This window comes from Microtus oregoni, unplaced genomic scaffold, assembly GCF_018167655.1.
Source record: "Microtus oregoni isolate MIOR12 unplaced genomic scaffold, Mior012 000009F_ref0000495, whole genome shotgun sequence".
In the NCBI taxonomy this organism is placed as follows: domain Eukaryota; kingdom Metazoa; phylum Chordata; class Mammalia; order Rodentia; family Cricetidae; genus Microtus; species Microtus oregoni.
The window spans coordinates 12,663,843-12,680,154 of NW_024543068.1; the positions used below are offsets into that span (position 1 = coordinate 12,663,843).

General features: G+C 50.5%; 1 protein-coding gene across 1 annotated transcript in view; it reads left to right on the top strand.

Moving 5' to 3' along the window:
- Positions 1 to 16,312, top strand: part of Ltbp2 (latent transforming growth factor beta binding protein 2) — a 78,660-nt gene that overhangs the window by 41,003 nt on the left and 21,345 nt on the right. Inside the window, exons 10-17 of the mRNA XM_041658643.1 lie at positions 4,437 to 4,511; positions 7,269 to 7,391; positions 10,206 to 10,370; positions 10,621 to 10,836; positions 11,570 to 11,589; positions 12,913 to 12,952; positions 13,683 to 13,796; positions 15,823 to 15,951. Of these exons, the coding sequence (XP_041514577.1) occupies positions 4,437 to 4,511; positions 7,269 to 7,391; positions 10,206 to 10,370; positions 10,621 to 10,836; positions 11,570 to 11,589; positions 12,913 to 12,952; positions 13,683 to 13,796; positions 15,823 to 15,951 (882 nt within the window). The remainder of the gene's footprint in view (positions 1 to 4,436; positions 4,512 to 7,268; positions 7,392 to 10,205; positions 10,371 to 10,620; positions 10,837 to 11,569; positions 11,590 to 12,912; positions 12,953 to 13,682; positions 13,797 to 15,822; positions 15,952 to 16,312) is intronic.

Consider the following 16,312-nt stretch of genomic DNA (forward strand, 5'->3'; position numbering starts at 1 on the left):
CCTCAGGGAGATGGCTCCAGGAGTCAGCTTAGGCCCACTGTGAGCCCCTCCCTTTGCCTCCTTCTGAGTGACTGATACAGCACGTCCCCCTGTGACCTCTGGGATTTAGCTCCAACCCTGCCTTCCTGACCCCTTGGGAGTTAGTACAAGGTCCTAGCCCAGAGTGTCTTCAGTGTCCTGCCAAAGTCTGGGAACACACCGCTCTCAAGAGGCACTTTGATTGAGGCCATATTTTTGACTTTCCATATAAGACAGACATCTGGGTTAACTGGAAAGTTGGCAGCTGCCTCATCAGGCTTGGCACTGGCTATGTCAACCCCAAGGCCCCTTTGCTGGAACAGGCAGGGCTGGCACCACTTGCAGTGGTGGGCTCCAGCTGTTTGCCACGAGAATGTCTTTCCATCTGCCTGGTCTGGGATGCATTTACCTCAGAACCCAGGCCCCCTCTCTGGTTCTCGGGGGACCAGGGACTCTGTCCCTCTGTCCTCCAGGAAAGACAGCATCTTGTGAACATTAATGCCGGCCACTTGCTGAACTGTCATCTTACCTGATTGTCTCATCTAATTGGCACTAGCTCAAGCTGGGGATCTTGAAGCCTGTGTAACAGATGGGGAAATGCAGCCCCGAGAAGACTGAAGAACTCATCTACGATTGCAGAGAGTGAGGGCGCTTAAAGCGTCCTTGAGAGGACGAGGGTCTATGTGAGTGGCTGAAGGGTCATCGCCAACTCACTGAACAAAAGCTCTGTTCCATAAGGAGTGTGATGGGTGCAGTTCTGTGACGTCAGTCCTGGGGAAAGTTGCGTCTGTGAGGCTTTGCGGAGGTTTGGGGCAGAGAGCCTTAGGACAAGTTACAGCAACAATGACAGTATTGTCGGTGCCACCCTTAGCAGCTGTTTGTTTAGAGCATTTGGAAGGACTTCGCATTGTAGTGAATCCATATGATACTTGCAGGTGTCATGGAATACCGTATCCATCGTTCAGAAGGACGTGATGCCTAAGTCTCTCTCTGTGTCTCTGTCTCTCTGTGTGTCTCTGTGAGTTTCTATATCTCTGTCTCTCTGTGTGTCTGTGTGTCTCTGTCTCTCTGTGTGTCTCTGTGTGTCTGTGTGTCTCTGTCTCTCTGTGTGTCTCTGTGTCTCTGTGTGTCTCTGTCTCTTTGTGTGTCTCTGTCTCTGTCTCCCTCTGGCCTTTGTGGCAGAAGTCTGCTTTCGACCCTGACTCAGCTCTTGCCAGTCTCCTTACCCCCCTAAGCTGTGCTTTCCTGCTCTGAAAAGTGGGGGTAAAACCCCCCTTCCTGACTGTTGAGATAGAAGAGAGGACGGCATGGCCCAGTGTCCTCGATGCTCAGGCATCACGCAAACGCTCACTTGGCGTTACTCCTCAGCCCTGGCAGCCACTCTGAGCTATTCTTTCCCAGCTTCTGCCCTTCTCAATGTCTGCTGCCGGGATCCAATCCACCAGTCTTCTGACTTCTCCTGTCCTTTCATTTGCCCCTCCCTTCTGTCCTCAGCACATGCCATCAGGCCCCAGGCCGAGGACATGTATGTCCCCAGATTCAGTCCCATCCTTCTGTCTCACTTTGTGAGACATAGTCAGAGTGGTGTCCTAGTCCAGAGTTTCAGCCTCATGCGAAACTTCAGAGAAGATGGGTCAAGTCATTGAAAAATTAGAACCTCAACTTATATTTTTTTTAGTAGTAAAGAAAGCATTAAACTTTCCTGGTTAGTGTATATCCACACTTGATCTGTCCACATGTCACACTGACATGTGTCTTGCTTGGCATGCAACATGTCCTGGGGTGCGATTTCCAGGCAACTGGCACTTAATGTGTCTGAGTTTGTCATGTTACAATTACTGTGGTTCCGATTGCTCTGTTGACTTCATCAGTCTTGCCTACAAGTATGTCTGTATGCAGGAGTCAGATCCCCTGGAACTGGAGTTAAAGACAGCTGTGAGCCATCATGTGGGGTGCTGGGAATTGAACCCAGGTCCTCTGGAAGGGCAGTCAATGCTTTTAACCTCTGGGCCATCTCTCCAGCCCCCTAAATCGGTCTTGACAGAGCAGAGGAATGATTCTAGAAAATGCCTGCTAAGAACCTGTGGTCCCAAGAAACTAGTAGTGACACAATCACATGCAGTCCTGAGAAGCACAGCACTGATACTCTGTGTAATGACATGTTATCAGTCAGAGCACAGGGTAAGAGTCATGGCCTATCATATATGACGACATGAATAGCGAAAGCTAACTGGCTAAGAAGACTATGTAAGATGCAAAACTGTTTCGGCTCCCATTGATAACAAACCTCGCCCTAAGTACCATGAGAAGTGGCTAATAAATAAAAGCTATGCACTCAGAAAAACATTTTCCGGCCAGGCATGCATGGTAGCTCACTAGGATTCCTAGCACTGGGAGTCTGAAGCAGGTGGGGATAGAGAGTTGAATCTGCACTACACAGTGAGACCCTGTTTTTAAAAAATCAAAGGAATGGGGCAAGAGGAGTTGGGACTTTAGTGGTAAGTACAAGGCCCTGAGTTCTGTCTCCTCAAACTTGGCTGTACAATTGAATGGAGGTGTCAATTCTGCTTCCTTTTCTTCTTGAGAAAGAGAGGTTCTTGCTATGTAGACTAGAGTGGCCTTGAACTCACAGAGATCTGCCTGCCTCTGCCTCCTAATTACGATGTGAACCACCATGCCCAGCAAAACTGCATTATTTTTTAAAAATTATGTTTAGTTACGTCTTTGTGTGTCTATGTGCTGGTATATGCATCCGAGTGGATGGGAGAGGCCGTAGAGGGCGCTGGATGCCCTGGAACCAGAGAATCAGTTCTCTGTTTCATGTGGCTCCTCGGGACTGAACTCAGGTTGCAGGCTGGGTGGCAAGAGTGTTGAGCCACTGAGTCATCTCCTTGTCTCTCTTCTTAGCTCAGAAATTATCAGCTCAAGTTCTCCCTCCCTCCACCTCTCTCTCTCATCAGTGCTGGGGATCAAACCCAAGAGGTGGCCACACTCACTGGGCTGTCACTTTAAAACAATGTTTTTCCTTTTGTTATTTAGTATCAAGAGGGGCTTTCTGTCTCTGTGACATAAGGGGGATGTTGTTAAATCAAAGCAGGATGTGTGTTAGCATCAAAATACTGATATCATTTCCTTGTTGGCCAATCTGCATTCAGATACCTCCTGTGTATCTATAATAATTTCCAAATAAAAAGTTAATAACCCAAAAAAGCATGTTTGACAATATGTTATATTGCAGAATGTGAATGTGGTAGAGTGTATTCTGCATATAATATTATAGCTATATATGTGGTATAAACTCAGACAAAACCTTTTTTTTAGTATTTAAAAAAACAAATTATTTTTGTTATGTGAGATGCAGTCTTGTGCTCTGTCTCAGGCTGGCTTTGAGCTTGAACTTCAGCCTCCTGGGTGCTGGGATTATGGGTATAAGGCATCCCTTCAGTTTCTAAAAATATTTTCTTACTGAAATATATATGTATATATTGTACACAATATGATATTTTGAAATGAGAATACATTGTACATTAGTTAGCCTCAAAAAAACAAGGTGGAAAACAATCAAAGAAGACAGGTCAACATTGACTTCCGTCCTGGGCATGTGCCTACACGGACATACACCCCCCTGCATCACACCCATATGAACAAGTACATATGCCACACATACATATGCACAGACACAAAATATGTGTATCGCTTTGCATTGATATGCGTGCTAATAGGCTCAATTGTTTTTTGTGTTTATTTGGGGGAAGGGTGAGACTGCTTAAAATCTCCTAGCGATCCTCAAGTATGTAATGCCTTGTTATTAGTTAGATAGTATTTCTCCCTTCTGAAATTCATAACTCTAATTCCTTTATTTGTTTGTTTTGTATGTGTTCATACTCATGCATGATGTGTATGTGTGATGTGTTCCTGCCACGGCATGCAGATGTGGAAGTCAGAGTGCCACTGTGGGCGTTGCTTCTCTCGGGCCAACCTGTGGGTTCCGGGACTTGAACTCAGGTTGTCAGACTTGGCATCGAGCACTTTTACCTGCTGAATCATCTTACCTATCTTGAAATTTACACCCTTAGACTCCCAACTCCCAAACCGCTTCCATGGTTTTTCCCCACTGCCCCACCAGCTCCCAATACCTGTCATTTCCCTCTTTGAGTCTGTAGGTTTGCCTTTTTCAGATTCCACACCAATAATGTGATCAGGCTGGGCTTGTCTTTGTGTGCCTGGTACATTTCACTCAATATTGTCTTTAAAAAAAAATCAAGATGGGCTAGGAGGATCAAGCAAGGTGGAACACCTGTCCAGGGAGATGCTTGGAGGAACTCAGGCTTCTTAGACTCTGAGACATCCAGACTGTGACCACTGGGTAGACAAGTTCAAAGGCCCTCCCATGAGACCTGTCTATCTTCATTCCTCAGCCTCCCCAGTGATAGAAAATGGTCAGCTGGAGTGTCCCCAGGGGTACAAGAGACTGAACCTCAGCCACTGCCAAGGTAAGATGACCCCAGGGCTGGGTGAAGCGGAAGGGTGGGGGTGCGATTCTGCCTGCTAATGCTGGAGCGATATGCACCCCAGGAAGGATGAGAACCTGCCACTGCCTAGGAGGCCTCTACTGGTCAGGGAACTGTGGAAGCGACTGTGGTCCTGGGGATCTCAGACTATCAGGTCTTACTTGAGGGTGCTGAGAGATCCAGGGTGCTGGGGTCACCCATCCTTGCCCACTTCTGTTTAACCCCTACCCAGAAACTCTACACAAACACTCTCAGTTTTCCGGGACATTTCCACCACCATGAAACCTCTGTAGGCTCCTCCCGTCAGAGCACAGCTAGGTGGCTGGGCCTCCTTCTCAGCTGCCTTAGCCTATAGCCAGGGACTGGGGTGGTAGGGGGGCACAGGCGGCATGGGTAGGTGGACCATGAAGCCTAATCCTGCCCCCATCTTGATGGCCTCGCTGATGTATCTATGGGCCAACTGAGGCAGGGATGGTCTGCTTTAGAGACCACAGAGGGACAAGACCTTGGGACAGAGGGAGGCCCTGAGTGAAGGCTCTGTTGATTTTGGAGCTGTATTGACCACTGACCTCCTGTGGTGAGTGTCTCTAGGACTGGCAGGGTCAGTGGGAATTGGGGCCACTTCCCTTCAGAGGACTTCCAGCGACGGGGCAGAGAACTGTTTGTGTGGCTTGAGGTAAAACAAACAGCTTGGCTTGGAGGTAATATTGTCGCGAATGCCCCTAAGGCTCCTTTCAGAAGTTTTCTCCCGGAGAGAGGGACCTGCAGAAGCCTTAGTGGCTGTCCACCTGTGGGGTGCCAGGCCACAGAAGGGATTTTTGACTCAAGGATGAGAAAAGGTGCTTGGTCCAGCCTAAGTGCAGACGGCTAGCCCTGCCTAACCCAGCGTTAAAACCCAGGGTACAGTGGATCCAGAATCTTAGTGGGTGTAAGGAGAATTATTTTCGCCTTTTATTCTTAGAGTTTCAGTGAGTTCCCTCCCTGCCTGTCCTCCACGGAGCTTCTGGGAAGGTTCCCAAGCTCCAGCCCCTACTTCTTCACCCCCATGCACCATCTCTCTGTCTCTGAAGTAATGGAGAACAAGAGGATGGGGCCAGAGTAGGTGCCACATCCAATCTGTGCCAGTTGCTAAGTACACAGCAATGGAAAGACCTAGTCCATGACCAGGAGAACGCAGATGCCTGGTTAAATACACCTAGTTAAATACATCTAGTTAAACATGCCTAGTTAATCACGCCTAGTTAAATACAACCAGAGCAGGTTTTTGATGGATCGCATGGGATCCCCTGGTAGAACCCAATCCAGGCTGGGAGAACCAAGGAAACCTTCCTGGAAGAGGTAGTACTAGACCAGTGAAAGTAAATCTTTCATCTGCAGATCTTCTAAGCAGAAAGAGAAGCCAAGGGATAGTTTGGGCTGGCTGAAGCATCTGAGGGACACTGGACAAACAGCCTATATGCACACAGGGGGTGACAATGTCTCATGAGAACGACCTGCTCACCACGGGCTTTGGGAGGGCCTTGGATACCACATCATGCTTTAGGGCTCCCTGGAGGAGGAGGAGGAGGAGGAGGAGGAGGAGGAGGAGGAGGAGGAGGAAGAGGAGGAGGAGGAGGAGGAGCCCTGAAGCTCCTGAAGCACAGGGGAGGCAAATCAGGCTTGCGTTTAGATGTGACTGGTGACAGTCTGGAGGGATATGGGCCGGCTTCCTTCCCAGCTCTCAGGGGCATCGCTCAGTGCCTCTGCTGCCGTGAGGCATCCTACCAAGGATGTCCTCTTGGCGGCCATCTTTTGCGGCCTCATCTGTGCCAATCTCCACAAGGCCTGAGGATGAGCAGGTAGTTCTGACGGCACTGAGCTGCCTAAATTACACCCTGCTCCAGAAGCTCTTCACAGGTGTTTCCCATTCAGCATCAAGTGGCAATTATGGTCACCAGCAGAGGAACCATCACCAAGATGCCCCCAATTTGGAGCTCAGACTATGAGGCTTTGAGTTCCCATTTTACAGCAACAGAAGTTTAGACACCAGGACTAAGCTATTGCCCTTTCTTACCTGAGGGTGAATAAGAGCCTCTGATGGACTCGGCGTTCATGTAGCCTGTTTGGGGCAGGGGTTACCAGACAAATGCTTTCCTACCCTCCTGCTGACCCCTGCCCCTTCTTCACCAGCCCCTCAGCACTGTCCCCACAGCCTCCTGCTTCCAGCTTCCTGCAGACCTATGCTGCAGAACTGCTCAGGAGCTCTTGAAGAGAGCTAACTAGAAGGGACTTGATTGCCCATGAGGCACCCTCCAGTCCAGACAATATTGTCTACCTGTTTCCTCAATCCCCGTGCCACTTGCCGGAGTCACCAAGAGTTGAGTCACTCTGGGCAAGTTAGTCCTGGAGCTTTTCTTCACCTGTAAAACGAGGACATAAGAACCAGGCAGAACGGTCTATAAGGTTAAATGGGGTGTCATATTCAAAGATCAAAAGAGTCTGAAGCATACAGTAGTCACTCCACAAATGTTAGCTTTCACACTAAGGTGGCTACTATGTGCCAGTTAGTAAAGCATCTTGCAGTTTTCCCACTGAATTATTCTACCAGCGTGGTCGGGTGGTTACTATTAGGACCCATGTGTGGCGAGTGAGAAGACCAAGGCACACAGAGAGATGCCACCCTGGCTATGGGATGGCAGCTCCCTCCCAGCCCCCTGGCTTCGGCTGAATGGGCATTCCGACATTCCTCCACCCCTGCAGATATCAATGAGTGCCTGACCTTGGGGCTGTGCAAGGACTCGGAGTGCGTGAACACCAGGGGCAGCTACCTGTGCACCTGCAGGCCTGGCCTCATGTTGGATCCCTCGAGGAGCCGCTGTGTATGTGAGTGATGGTGGGGCTGAGGGCGAGAGACACCCTCCGGGGAAACAGTCCAGACCCAGAGTGGCGAATTTCCCAAGACCTCGTGGCCTCGTGCCCAGAGCTCATAGGGGGCTTTTCTTGGGAAGGAAGACCTGAGCAGAGCACAATAAAAGCCGCCCCTAAAGGCCACCTCTAGCTCACAGAGCTCTCTGGCTGGCAGCAAAGTGCCCGCTATGGGGTCTGGGAAGGCCATGGGAGGAACAAAACTCTGCTGCCACCCAGAGGTAGTGGCCTGTAGAAAGGATGGCTGGACCTGACATCTCTAGGGACAGGAGACGGTGAGAGTCCAGAGAGGAAGAGAACCAGGATGGGAGAACTGGTCAGTCAGCTTGTGGTGCCATAATAGCTAATCAAGGCCCCAAGGACCTTATAGTCTTTCCTTTTCCAGGTCCCTTAAAGTTTTATCAAGCTGGGCGTGGTGGTGCACGCCTTAACCCCAGAATTCTGGAGGCAGGGGGCCAACCTGGTCCATGAAGTGATATCCAGGCTAGCCAAGGTCCCATAGCAAAACCCTGTCTCAAAACAACACCAACAACAAACAAAACAAAACAAAGCTTTATCAGGTGCTTAACACCCAACATGTCTGAATGCCAGGAAGACACCCCAATACAACAATTTGAAGAAGCAGGGGACCACTGTCTTTATTTTCTCTCCCTCCCCAAGGCTCCTCCCTCCAGTTTCCTCCAAGGATTCACTATGCTCCCCCACCTCCATTGGAGAAGGCAAGCTGGTGACTTCCTGCCACCTGACTAGGGCATAAAGCCATCTCTGGAAGCTGAGCTGACTTCCTTATATCCCACCTTGGGATGCAAAGGGATAGAGCGTGTCCCCACAGTAACCCAAGGGAAGAGACCACTGAAGGCAGAGATTGCCCCTGAGGATGTAGGACTCAGGAGCTGATGGATATGCATGTGGTACCTGACCTTTGCCAGGGTGTGCCTGTCTGCTTTGCTGTGTTTCATCTCTGTGACCCTGTGAAGAAGGCTTCTTCAGTCAGGAGTCACAGAAACCCAACTCCCACCGCTTTAATGGATGAGCACAACTAGGAAGTGAGAGGGAGCAAATGTGACCTTGTTGGTTGGATTCAACTCCCCACAATGACCAGGAGTTTTGCCTTGCTGTTTCCTGGATTAGTTTCCCAGCTCCTTCAAAGGTGTCCTCTGTAACTAGAGATTTCTCTCACCCACCAGTTCCCGGATAACCACTCTGAGCTTAATAGTAATTACATACTGCTTGGCCTATTAGCTTAGGCTTATTATTATCTAGCTCTTACAACTTAAATTAACCCATTTCTATTATTCTGTATTTCATCACGAGTCTCATGGCTTGTTACCTAACATCTTGCTTCTCAGGCAACTGCTGGCATCTCCCCGACTCTGTCCTTTTTTCTCCCTGTATCTCTGTTTGAATTTCCTGCCTGGCTCTATTCTACCTGGGTATTGACCAAGTCAGCTTCTTTACTAACCAATGGTAATAAGACATATTCGCAGGACAGGTGGTGGTGGCGCATGCCTTTAATCCCAGCACTCGGGAAGCAGATACAGGCAGATCTCTGTGAGGTCAAGGCCAGCCTGGTCTACAGAACTAGTACCAGGACAGGATCCAAAGCTACACAGAGAAACCCTGTTTCGAAAATCCAAAATGGAAAAAGTTGTATTCGCAGCCTACAGAGAGACATCCCACATTAGCCTCCACATATCCTAGGCTCTCAGTCTGAACACGGTTACCCGTTTTCTAATAATCCAAGAAAAGTCGCCAAGCTGAGCAGTAGGGGGCTTACTTTCTCAAGTGCCTCTCCCTGTCCCAATCACTGTGACCAGGGATATGAACTTCAGTCTTACGATCAGGAAGTGGCCCAGGGGGGTGGGCCACAACTCTGAGGCATTGGCAAACATACCAGATCAGCCCGAGTGCCCGCAGCCCTTGGCATCATTACTCCACACATAAAGAAGCTGCAGCCCAGGGCTTTGTGTAGCCCAGCGGGTAGCAGATATTCGAACTGACCAGGGCTCCTCAGAATCTTTAATTCTCAACTGTGGCTGTTGCTCTTGTCACCCCTCTGTCCTCTGACAGTCTGGTCTGGCCTCTAGAGATTTAAGCCTCTTTCCAACCTGTTGGTCATACATTTTCCTTCTGAGAGAATAAGAGACTATTTTTTAATATTCACTTGCTTCTAGCTCCAAAGGATGTATGGTTTCAGTGTTTTCTGAATTATTTTTGTCTTGTGTTTATGTGTACGTGTGTAGGGCTTAGCCGTGCTCAGCAAGGGCTCCACCACTGAGCTGCACACCTGGATTCAGTTTAGTTAAGTGAGCCATCCATGATCGATTCAACATATACCCCAGACACGTGGATGGCCCTGAGTGACAAGGATGACCCAGACAAGATCCCTGTCCTCTCAGCTCTCTGACAATCCTCCGGTTCTCACCTCATCTCATCTTCCCAGAGAGGTTTTCTGTGGCCCTCAGGGCACACTGCTCTCTGCTCATCTTAAAGAGTACATGGAGCAGCAGGTGAAGGCAGCACCTGTATTCCCAGGTCCTGCCCTCACATGTGGGTGGCAGGGCCTCATCAGGTGGACACTATGAAGAGATGTGGGGACATTCCACCACAGCCATTCCTCCCAAAGCTCCCGTGAGCATCCGAACTTCCAGAGTGGGACATGAGCCGGGCTAGTCTCGGTGCTGATGACTGACCCCACCTCTGCCCGCTGCCTTCTGTGCTTCCTCCTCCCACCGGCTCCCTGCCCAGTCCCACATGCTCTGTCTGTTGCAGCGGACAAGGCTGTCTCCATGCAACAGGGACTATGCTACCGCTCGCTGGGAGCTGGCACCTGTACCCTGCCTTTGATACACCGGATCACCAAGCAGATCTGCTGCTGCAGTCGCGTGGGCAAAGCCTGGGGCAGCAAGTGTGAAAAGTGCCCCTTGCCTGGCACAGGTAACCCCATCCTCACCCCAGCTCTGGCCACCAGGATACTTGCTCAAAGCCAATGGCCACTTCCCCAGCCTGGGTAGACCTCCCCTCCCCCGCCCCTAACTTCAAGCCAGAAGGCTCAGTCTACCCTTCCATGTTCCAGACCGGGACTCCACTTACAGCCACAATCGTCTCGTCCCCTAGAGGGAAGGAAGGTGGGGAACAAGGCCCTGGGAAGTGGCATGGCTCGGTTCATCCTCTGTCATTTTTTTAGAGGCCTTCAGGGAGATCTGCCCTGCCGGCCATGGTTACACCTACTCAAGCTCAGACATCCGCCTGTCCATGAGGAAAGCAGAGGAGGAGGAACTGGCTAGCCCCTTCAGAGAACAGATCCAGAGGGTCAGTGGACCTCTGCCTGGGGCAGCCGAGAGGCAACCACTCCGGGCAGTCACCGACACCTGGATTGAGGCTGAAACCCTCCCTGACAAAGGTATCTGAGCTGAGGGAGATACCAAAGGACCCTCCTTTTCCGTATAGTTCCCTGCCCAGGTCTTAGATTTAGGACGGTAACTGCAGCACCGTTTCCTGGGGCTCAAGACGTGTGGTCCAGGAAGAGCTTATGTTTGAGTTCTCCAGCTGGTGCTCTGGAAAACAGCCGGATCAAGCCCAAGTCACCCAGTCCAGGAGGCTGGGAAGCTGTTAGGACCAAGTAAACTAGGAGATTGCCAGAATTACTCCAAGAATCTGGGACAGAGAAGTGAGGACAGAACTCAGTGGCCACAGATGCGGGCACTAGCCCAGTCAGAGGCAATGCATTTCCTTCCTGGAAGTCCTCCCTTAGTCCATGGCCTGAGCAGGGAGGATGGAGAGTAACCCATTTGATCAGGGCCACAGGAGAGAGATCTGTTATAGGCCTAATGAGGCTGGCTGATGGGAACTTCTGTCCCTGAAGACTTGGATGGAATGCAGGGGACTTCCTTTCTCCAACTGACAGGTGAACTGGGCTACCTGTATGCTCTGTTAGAACCTTGGATTTCTGGGGTGGTGGGTCCCCAAAAGGAGCTGACTGGCTGAGGCGACTAAAAAGAGTTGCACTCTGTGTGATGCTCATCTTGCTGGGAATGCAGGGGGAGTGTAGACTGTGAGGCAGCCAGGCTGGGAGCGAAGAGCCAAAGGTCACTGCCTCCCCTCCTGGAGCTCATGATGTCATCTTCCTTCCCCAGGTGACTCCCAGGCTATTCAGGTGAGTGAGGCTTCCTGCCAGGGAGCCTGATTAGGGTGAGATGGAGAATGACATAGCCCGCAGGCATAGTCTCAGGAGAGCAGGAAAAAAGGATGGAGCATATGCCGGATTTTACTTGGAGAAATCACAAAGTGGAGTCAAGGGCCCATGTGTCTGTGTACTTAGTCCTGGCTGCCATTCTACCTTGGTGGCTGTGCATGAAGCCTAGAGCTGGTCCTGAATCTGGCATGTTTTCTGAGCTTGTTTAACACACATACCCTCTGTGAGGAGCTTGTGGGAAAGCAGAAGCATGGCTGTGAACATCTCCAGCCATTTCACTGAGGAGAGGGCATCTGCCCTCCTTCCCTGGGCCCAGGTCCCCTTGTGCAGCCAGGACTTAGCATCTCTGAGCATCTCCTCCAGAGGAATGAATCTGCTTCATCCTCCTCCAGGCCTTGACCAGTCTGCTGGTTCCTGCTCATCTCCCGATGGTGATGAGCTAACCTGTCTCCATGTACCGCTTCTCCAGCAGCCTTGATTTCCTGCTTAAAAACCATGTGCTGAAGCCAGACAGAGTGGTGCACACTTTTAACCCCAGCACTTGGGAGGCAGAGGCCAGCCTGGGCTATAGGTGGAATTCCAAGACATCCAGGCTACACAGAGAAACCCTGTCTAAAAACAAAACAACCACGTGCTGTCCTCTCAGGCCAAAACTTTCCCTCCATGTCCTCGTAGTCCCGGCAATGCCCCAGTGCCTTTCTGTCCTCTTCTGGTCTTTGCTTCCCTGTCCCCAGCTGTCTCTGTCCATAACTGTGGTGAGGGACACCGAGTATGGCTGTGACTCCGGGCTTTGCCACACTGGCCTTGTGGCCCTGGATGGTCTAATTAATTTCTGTTACATTATCTATGACATGAACATTGCAGCTTTGATAAGTGCTAATATTCTTTTTTTTTTTTTTTTCGAGACAGGGTTTCTCTGTAGCTTTGGAGCCTGTCCTGGAACTAGCTCTTGTAGACCAGGCTGGTCTCGAACTCACAGAGATCCGCCTGCCTCTGCCTCCCGAGTGCTGGGATTAAAGGCGTGCGCCACCATCGCCCGGCAAGTGCTAATATTCTGCTGTGCATCCAACACTGAGCTGGTAGTGGGCACACATTTAACTGCTACAACTTAGAAGGAAGCGGACCTGGTCAGTTAAGGATAGAAAACACCTAGAGAATACATGCCAGCAGTAAAAACACACTACCAGAGAGAGCTGGACAGGAAGGAGGTGGGGTAAGAGGAGAAAGAAACGTGTCCTAGGAGTAACAGATGAGCCCCCCCAAATAACCTTCATTTCTGTGCAGATCACAACCAGTGTTCCCCACCTACCTGCCTGGGTACCAGGTGAGTTCCTCCTCCTAGAAGCTTCCAGAAGAAGAAACCTAGTTTTAGTTATGGAATGAGTACCTGAAACTGGCCCGTGGGTTCCAATCAGAGGTAGCATGTGATACGGCATGCCAGCACCCTTTCTGGGAACACTGAGTCCCTAAGGGACTGTCCAGTTAGCAAGTGATCCCATGATGCTTTGCAAATGTTTTCCTACCTACTGAACTCTTTTCTTAATCTCATGACAACACTCAACACATAAGACAATCAGGTCAAAGAGGAGGTGCTAGCTGAAGGAGCAGCTTGATGGGGCTCCAGAACCCTCTCCTCCAGTGGCCTCATCTTACCTCCTGACCCTGAGCTGACCTCTCCCCAGAGCTGGGCTCAGAGTCAAGGATGTTGAGTTTTCCCTGCTATGATGTGGACACGACACCTGCTGTCTCCCATGGCAACTGGGTGCTTGTGCTTGCAACACCATTTTGTGAGCTGCAAGATGCATTACAAGTGAAAGCAGAATGTTAAACTGGGCATGGGGGCAGCAGTTCTTCCTCCAGCAAGCTAGCAGGCCTTAGACAAGAAGTCATTTCTACAGTCCCTGGTTTTACTACAAGGGGAGGAGACCAGATATGCCAAAAGATGGTGGGAGCCCTAGGTGCCACTTTTGGTTCTTAGGATTCTGAACATCAGAGAACACAGACGGGCCACTGCCAGCCCAAGGACCCTACTTCCTCCCCTCTGTCCTCTCCAGGGGATGCCACCGGGAGACCGACACCACCATTGCCTGGACAGGGCATTCCAGAAAGCCCAGAGGAAGAGAAAGTGATTCCCTCCAGTAATGTCCTGGCGACACAGAGTCCCCCAGGTAGCTACAGAAGTTCTTGGAGGCTCTTTGCCCCCACCTTTGGTAGATGTGGTTGCCCAGAAGCAAACTCCAGGGCAAGGCCGTGAATGGAGCTTCTCTCTCTTGCTTCTTCAATCACATGAACACTCTCCAGCAACTCTGATCTTGCTGTGGTCCAGGTCTGATCCTCCAAAGGTCACAAAGCCTACCTAGAAAAGACAGGAGCTGTGCCTGGGCACTAACGCTCTTTGGAGGGACTGTCCTACTCAGAGGGCTTCAGGGAAGCCATGGATCTTCCTGGGGGTGGGATCCTCTTGAAGAATAGGAACTCATAGAGTAGGAGGCAAGGTGAGAGGGGGCTGAGTCGGTGAGGGCCCTGGAAGTGGCTGTCACCTGCCCATGGAAGGTTTTGGAGAAGGGACAGAATTATATTGCACAGGGTTGTTCAAGTGTCCAGAACTGGCTCCCTATGGTCTACCATAGTGATGAGGGGTGGTGTGAGGGAGGTCCCTGGAAAGTCCACCTGGCTGTGGAATGTGCCTTTCACAGAGGCTCTTTGCCTGGGGACTTCGTTCAAGAGAACAAGGTTACCATTGTAGTAGTGTCGTGTAGTGTAGAGGTTACAAGGTTACCATTGTAGTAGTGTCGTGTAGAAGTTACAAGGTTACCATTGTAGTAGTGTCCTGTAGACGTTACAAAGTTACCATTGTAGTAGTGTCGTGTAGAAGTTACAAAGTTACCATTGTAGTAGTGTCGTGTAGAAGTTACAAGGTTACCATTGTAGTAGTGTCGTGTAGAAGTTACAAGGTTACCATTGTAGTAGTGTCGCCTGTGTTCTCTGCACACCTGTGCTCTCTTGCCTGACCTCCCTAGGGACTAGCTTTGCTCTTAGCTAGGGGGTCACCTTGAATAGGAGTCGAGGGTAGCTCGAGTTCTGGATTTCCTGCGTTGAAAGAAGAATGCCTGCAGCCTGGTGCAGAGAAAGTCGCAGGTGGGATGGGGCTTGGCTTTCCTCAGCGGTCTCAGATGACCTCCCCCAGGATTCAGAGGAAGTCTCCTGGGACTTCAGGAAGCATCTCCTTCCAAGGAGGCAGGAAGGGCTGAGTGTGTGGGGCTCCACTGGGGAGTACTGAGACTGACAGCTGAAATACTCCTGGAGAAAAGACCATGGTACAGAGAAGCCAGGCTGGGCCCAGCAGTGGTCCTCAACCATGCGGGTAGCAGAGCCACCAGCATCAGTTTCAATCTTGTGTCTAATCCAGCTGCTGCCCTGCTGTCTTCCAACCTCACCTTCTGAGTGGACACTTGGGTTCTGGCTGGGATCAGCTAATACAGACTTGGAACCAAGCTAGAGAGAAGATGACCTTGCTCCATAGGCCACTGTAGGCATTCAGTTCAGGGCACATTAGCAATGCCATGAAGCCCCTCTGTGTTCCAACTTGGACCACTTTTTACCCACTCTGGTAGGGCTTCTGGCTTCTCTCAGAGTGGTGGGGCAGGGAAGGGACCCCTAGGTATGTGGGATATAGGATAAGACAACAGGGTGGACACAGATGAGAGCAGTGCTCCCTTATTGTTTATTGGTTCATCATTCATTCATTCCTTCATTCATTCAACATAAGTGTCAGGTACTTCTCTAATATTAGAGATACGAGAAAAAATAAGCTAGTTTCTTCAGTCTCTGTAACCTATTCACAAGACCTGTCAGTCTATGCGAAGATATGTAAGAGTTTCTGGGGGTGGCTAGCACTGGTTCTTTGGGTAAGAGCTATGCCCACATTTAGGATGAGGGTGAGAGTCATTTGTAGGAAATATGGGTTACCAGAAGCCATTAGGTCTCTGTCAAGTGACTCAGAGCCCAGGCACAGGTCCCATTAGTCTTCTGAGACCGTATTATACAGTGGTATGAGAGGGTGTGCTAAAGGTAGGTGGACTTCCAGCAGTCTTCTGAGGCCCCTGGACCTGCCCCTGCTGTCTCCCCACCCGGTTCGAGTGCCTTCATGCGGCCTTCACTCAGCCATTATCTCTGCTTGGCCCATCTCCGCAGGCTTTGATCCATGTTTCGCTGGGGCTTCCAACATCTGTGGCCCTGGAACCTGTGTGACCCTTCCAGATGGATACAGATGTCTCTGCAACCCTGGCTACCGGCTCCACCCCAGCCAGGCCTATTGCATGGGTATTTACAGGGTGTCCTGTGACTGCTGAGTGGTGGGGGCAAATACAAATAGGGTGTGGGGTCTGAGTCAAGAAGTCAGGCTGCATAAGATGTATGTAAAGTGCTATGATTGATGAGCTTAGGAGAGCAGTTCCTGTGGACACATTTAACTAGACCTTAAGTCAGGCTATGACCAGACTGTGAAGGCCACCAGACTCTAGGAGAAAGGGTCCCAAGCCAGAACTAGCATTCCCCCACCTCAAAGTAGCCATGTTTCTGCCTACAGCTACAGAGCAGACCAAGGCCTCACCAGGGCTGCCCCTTGGGAGCATGAAAAATCATCAAATGTGTCATTCTCCTGATCAGTACTTTGTGTAAAGGA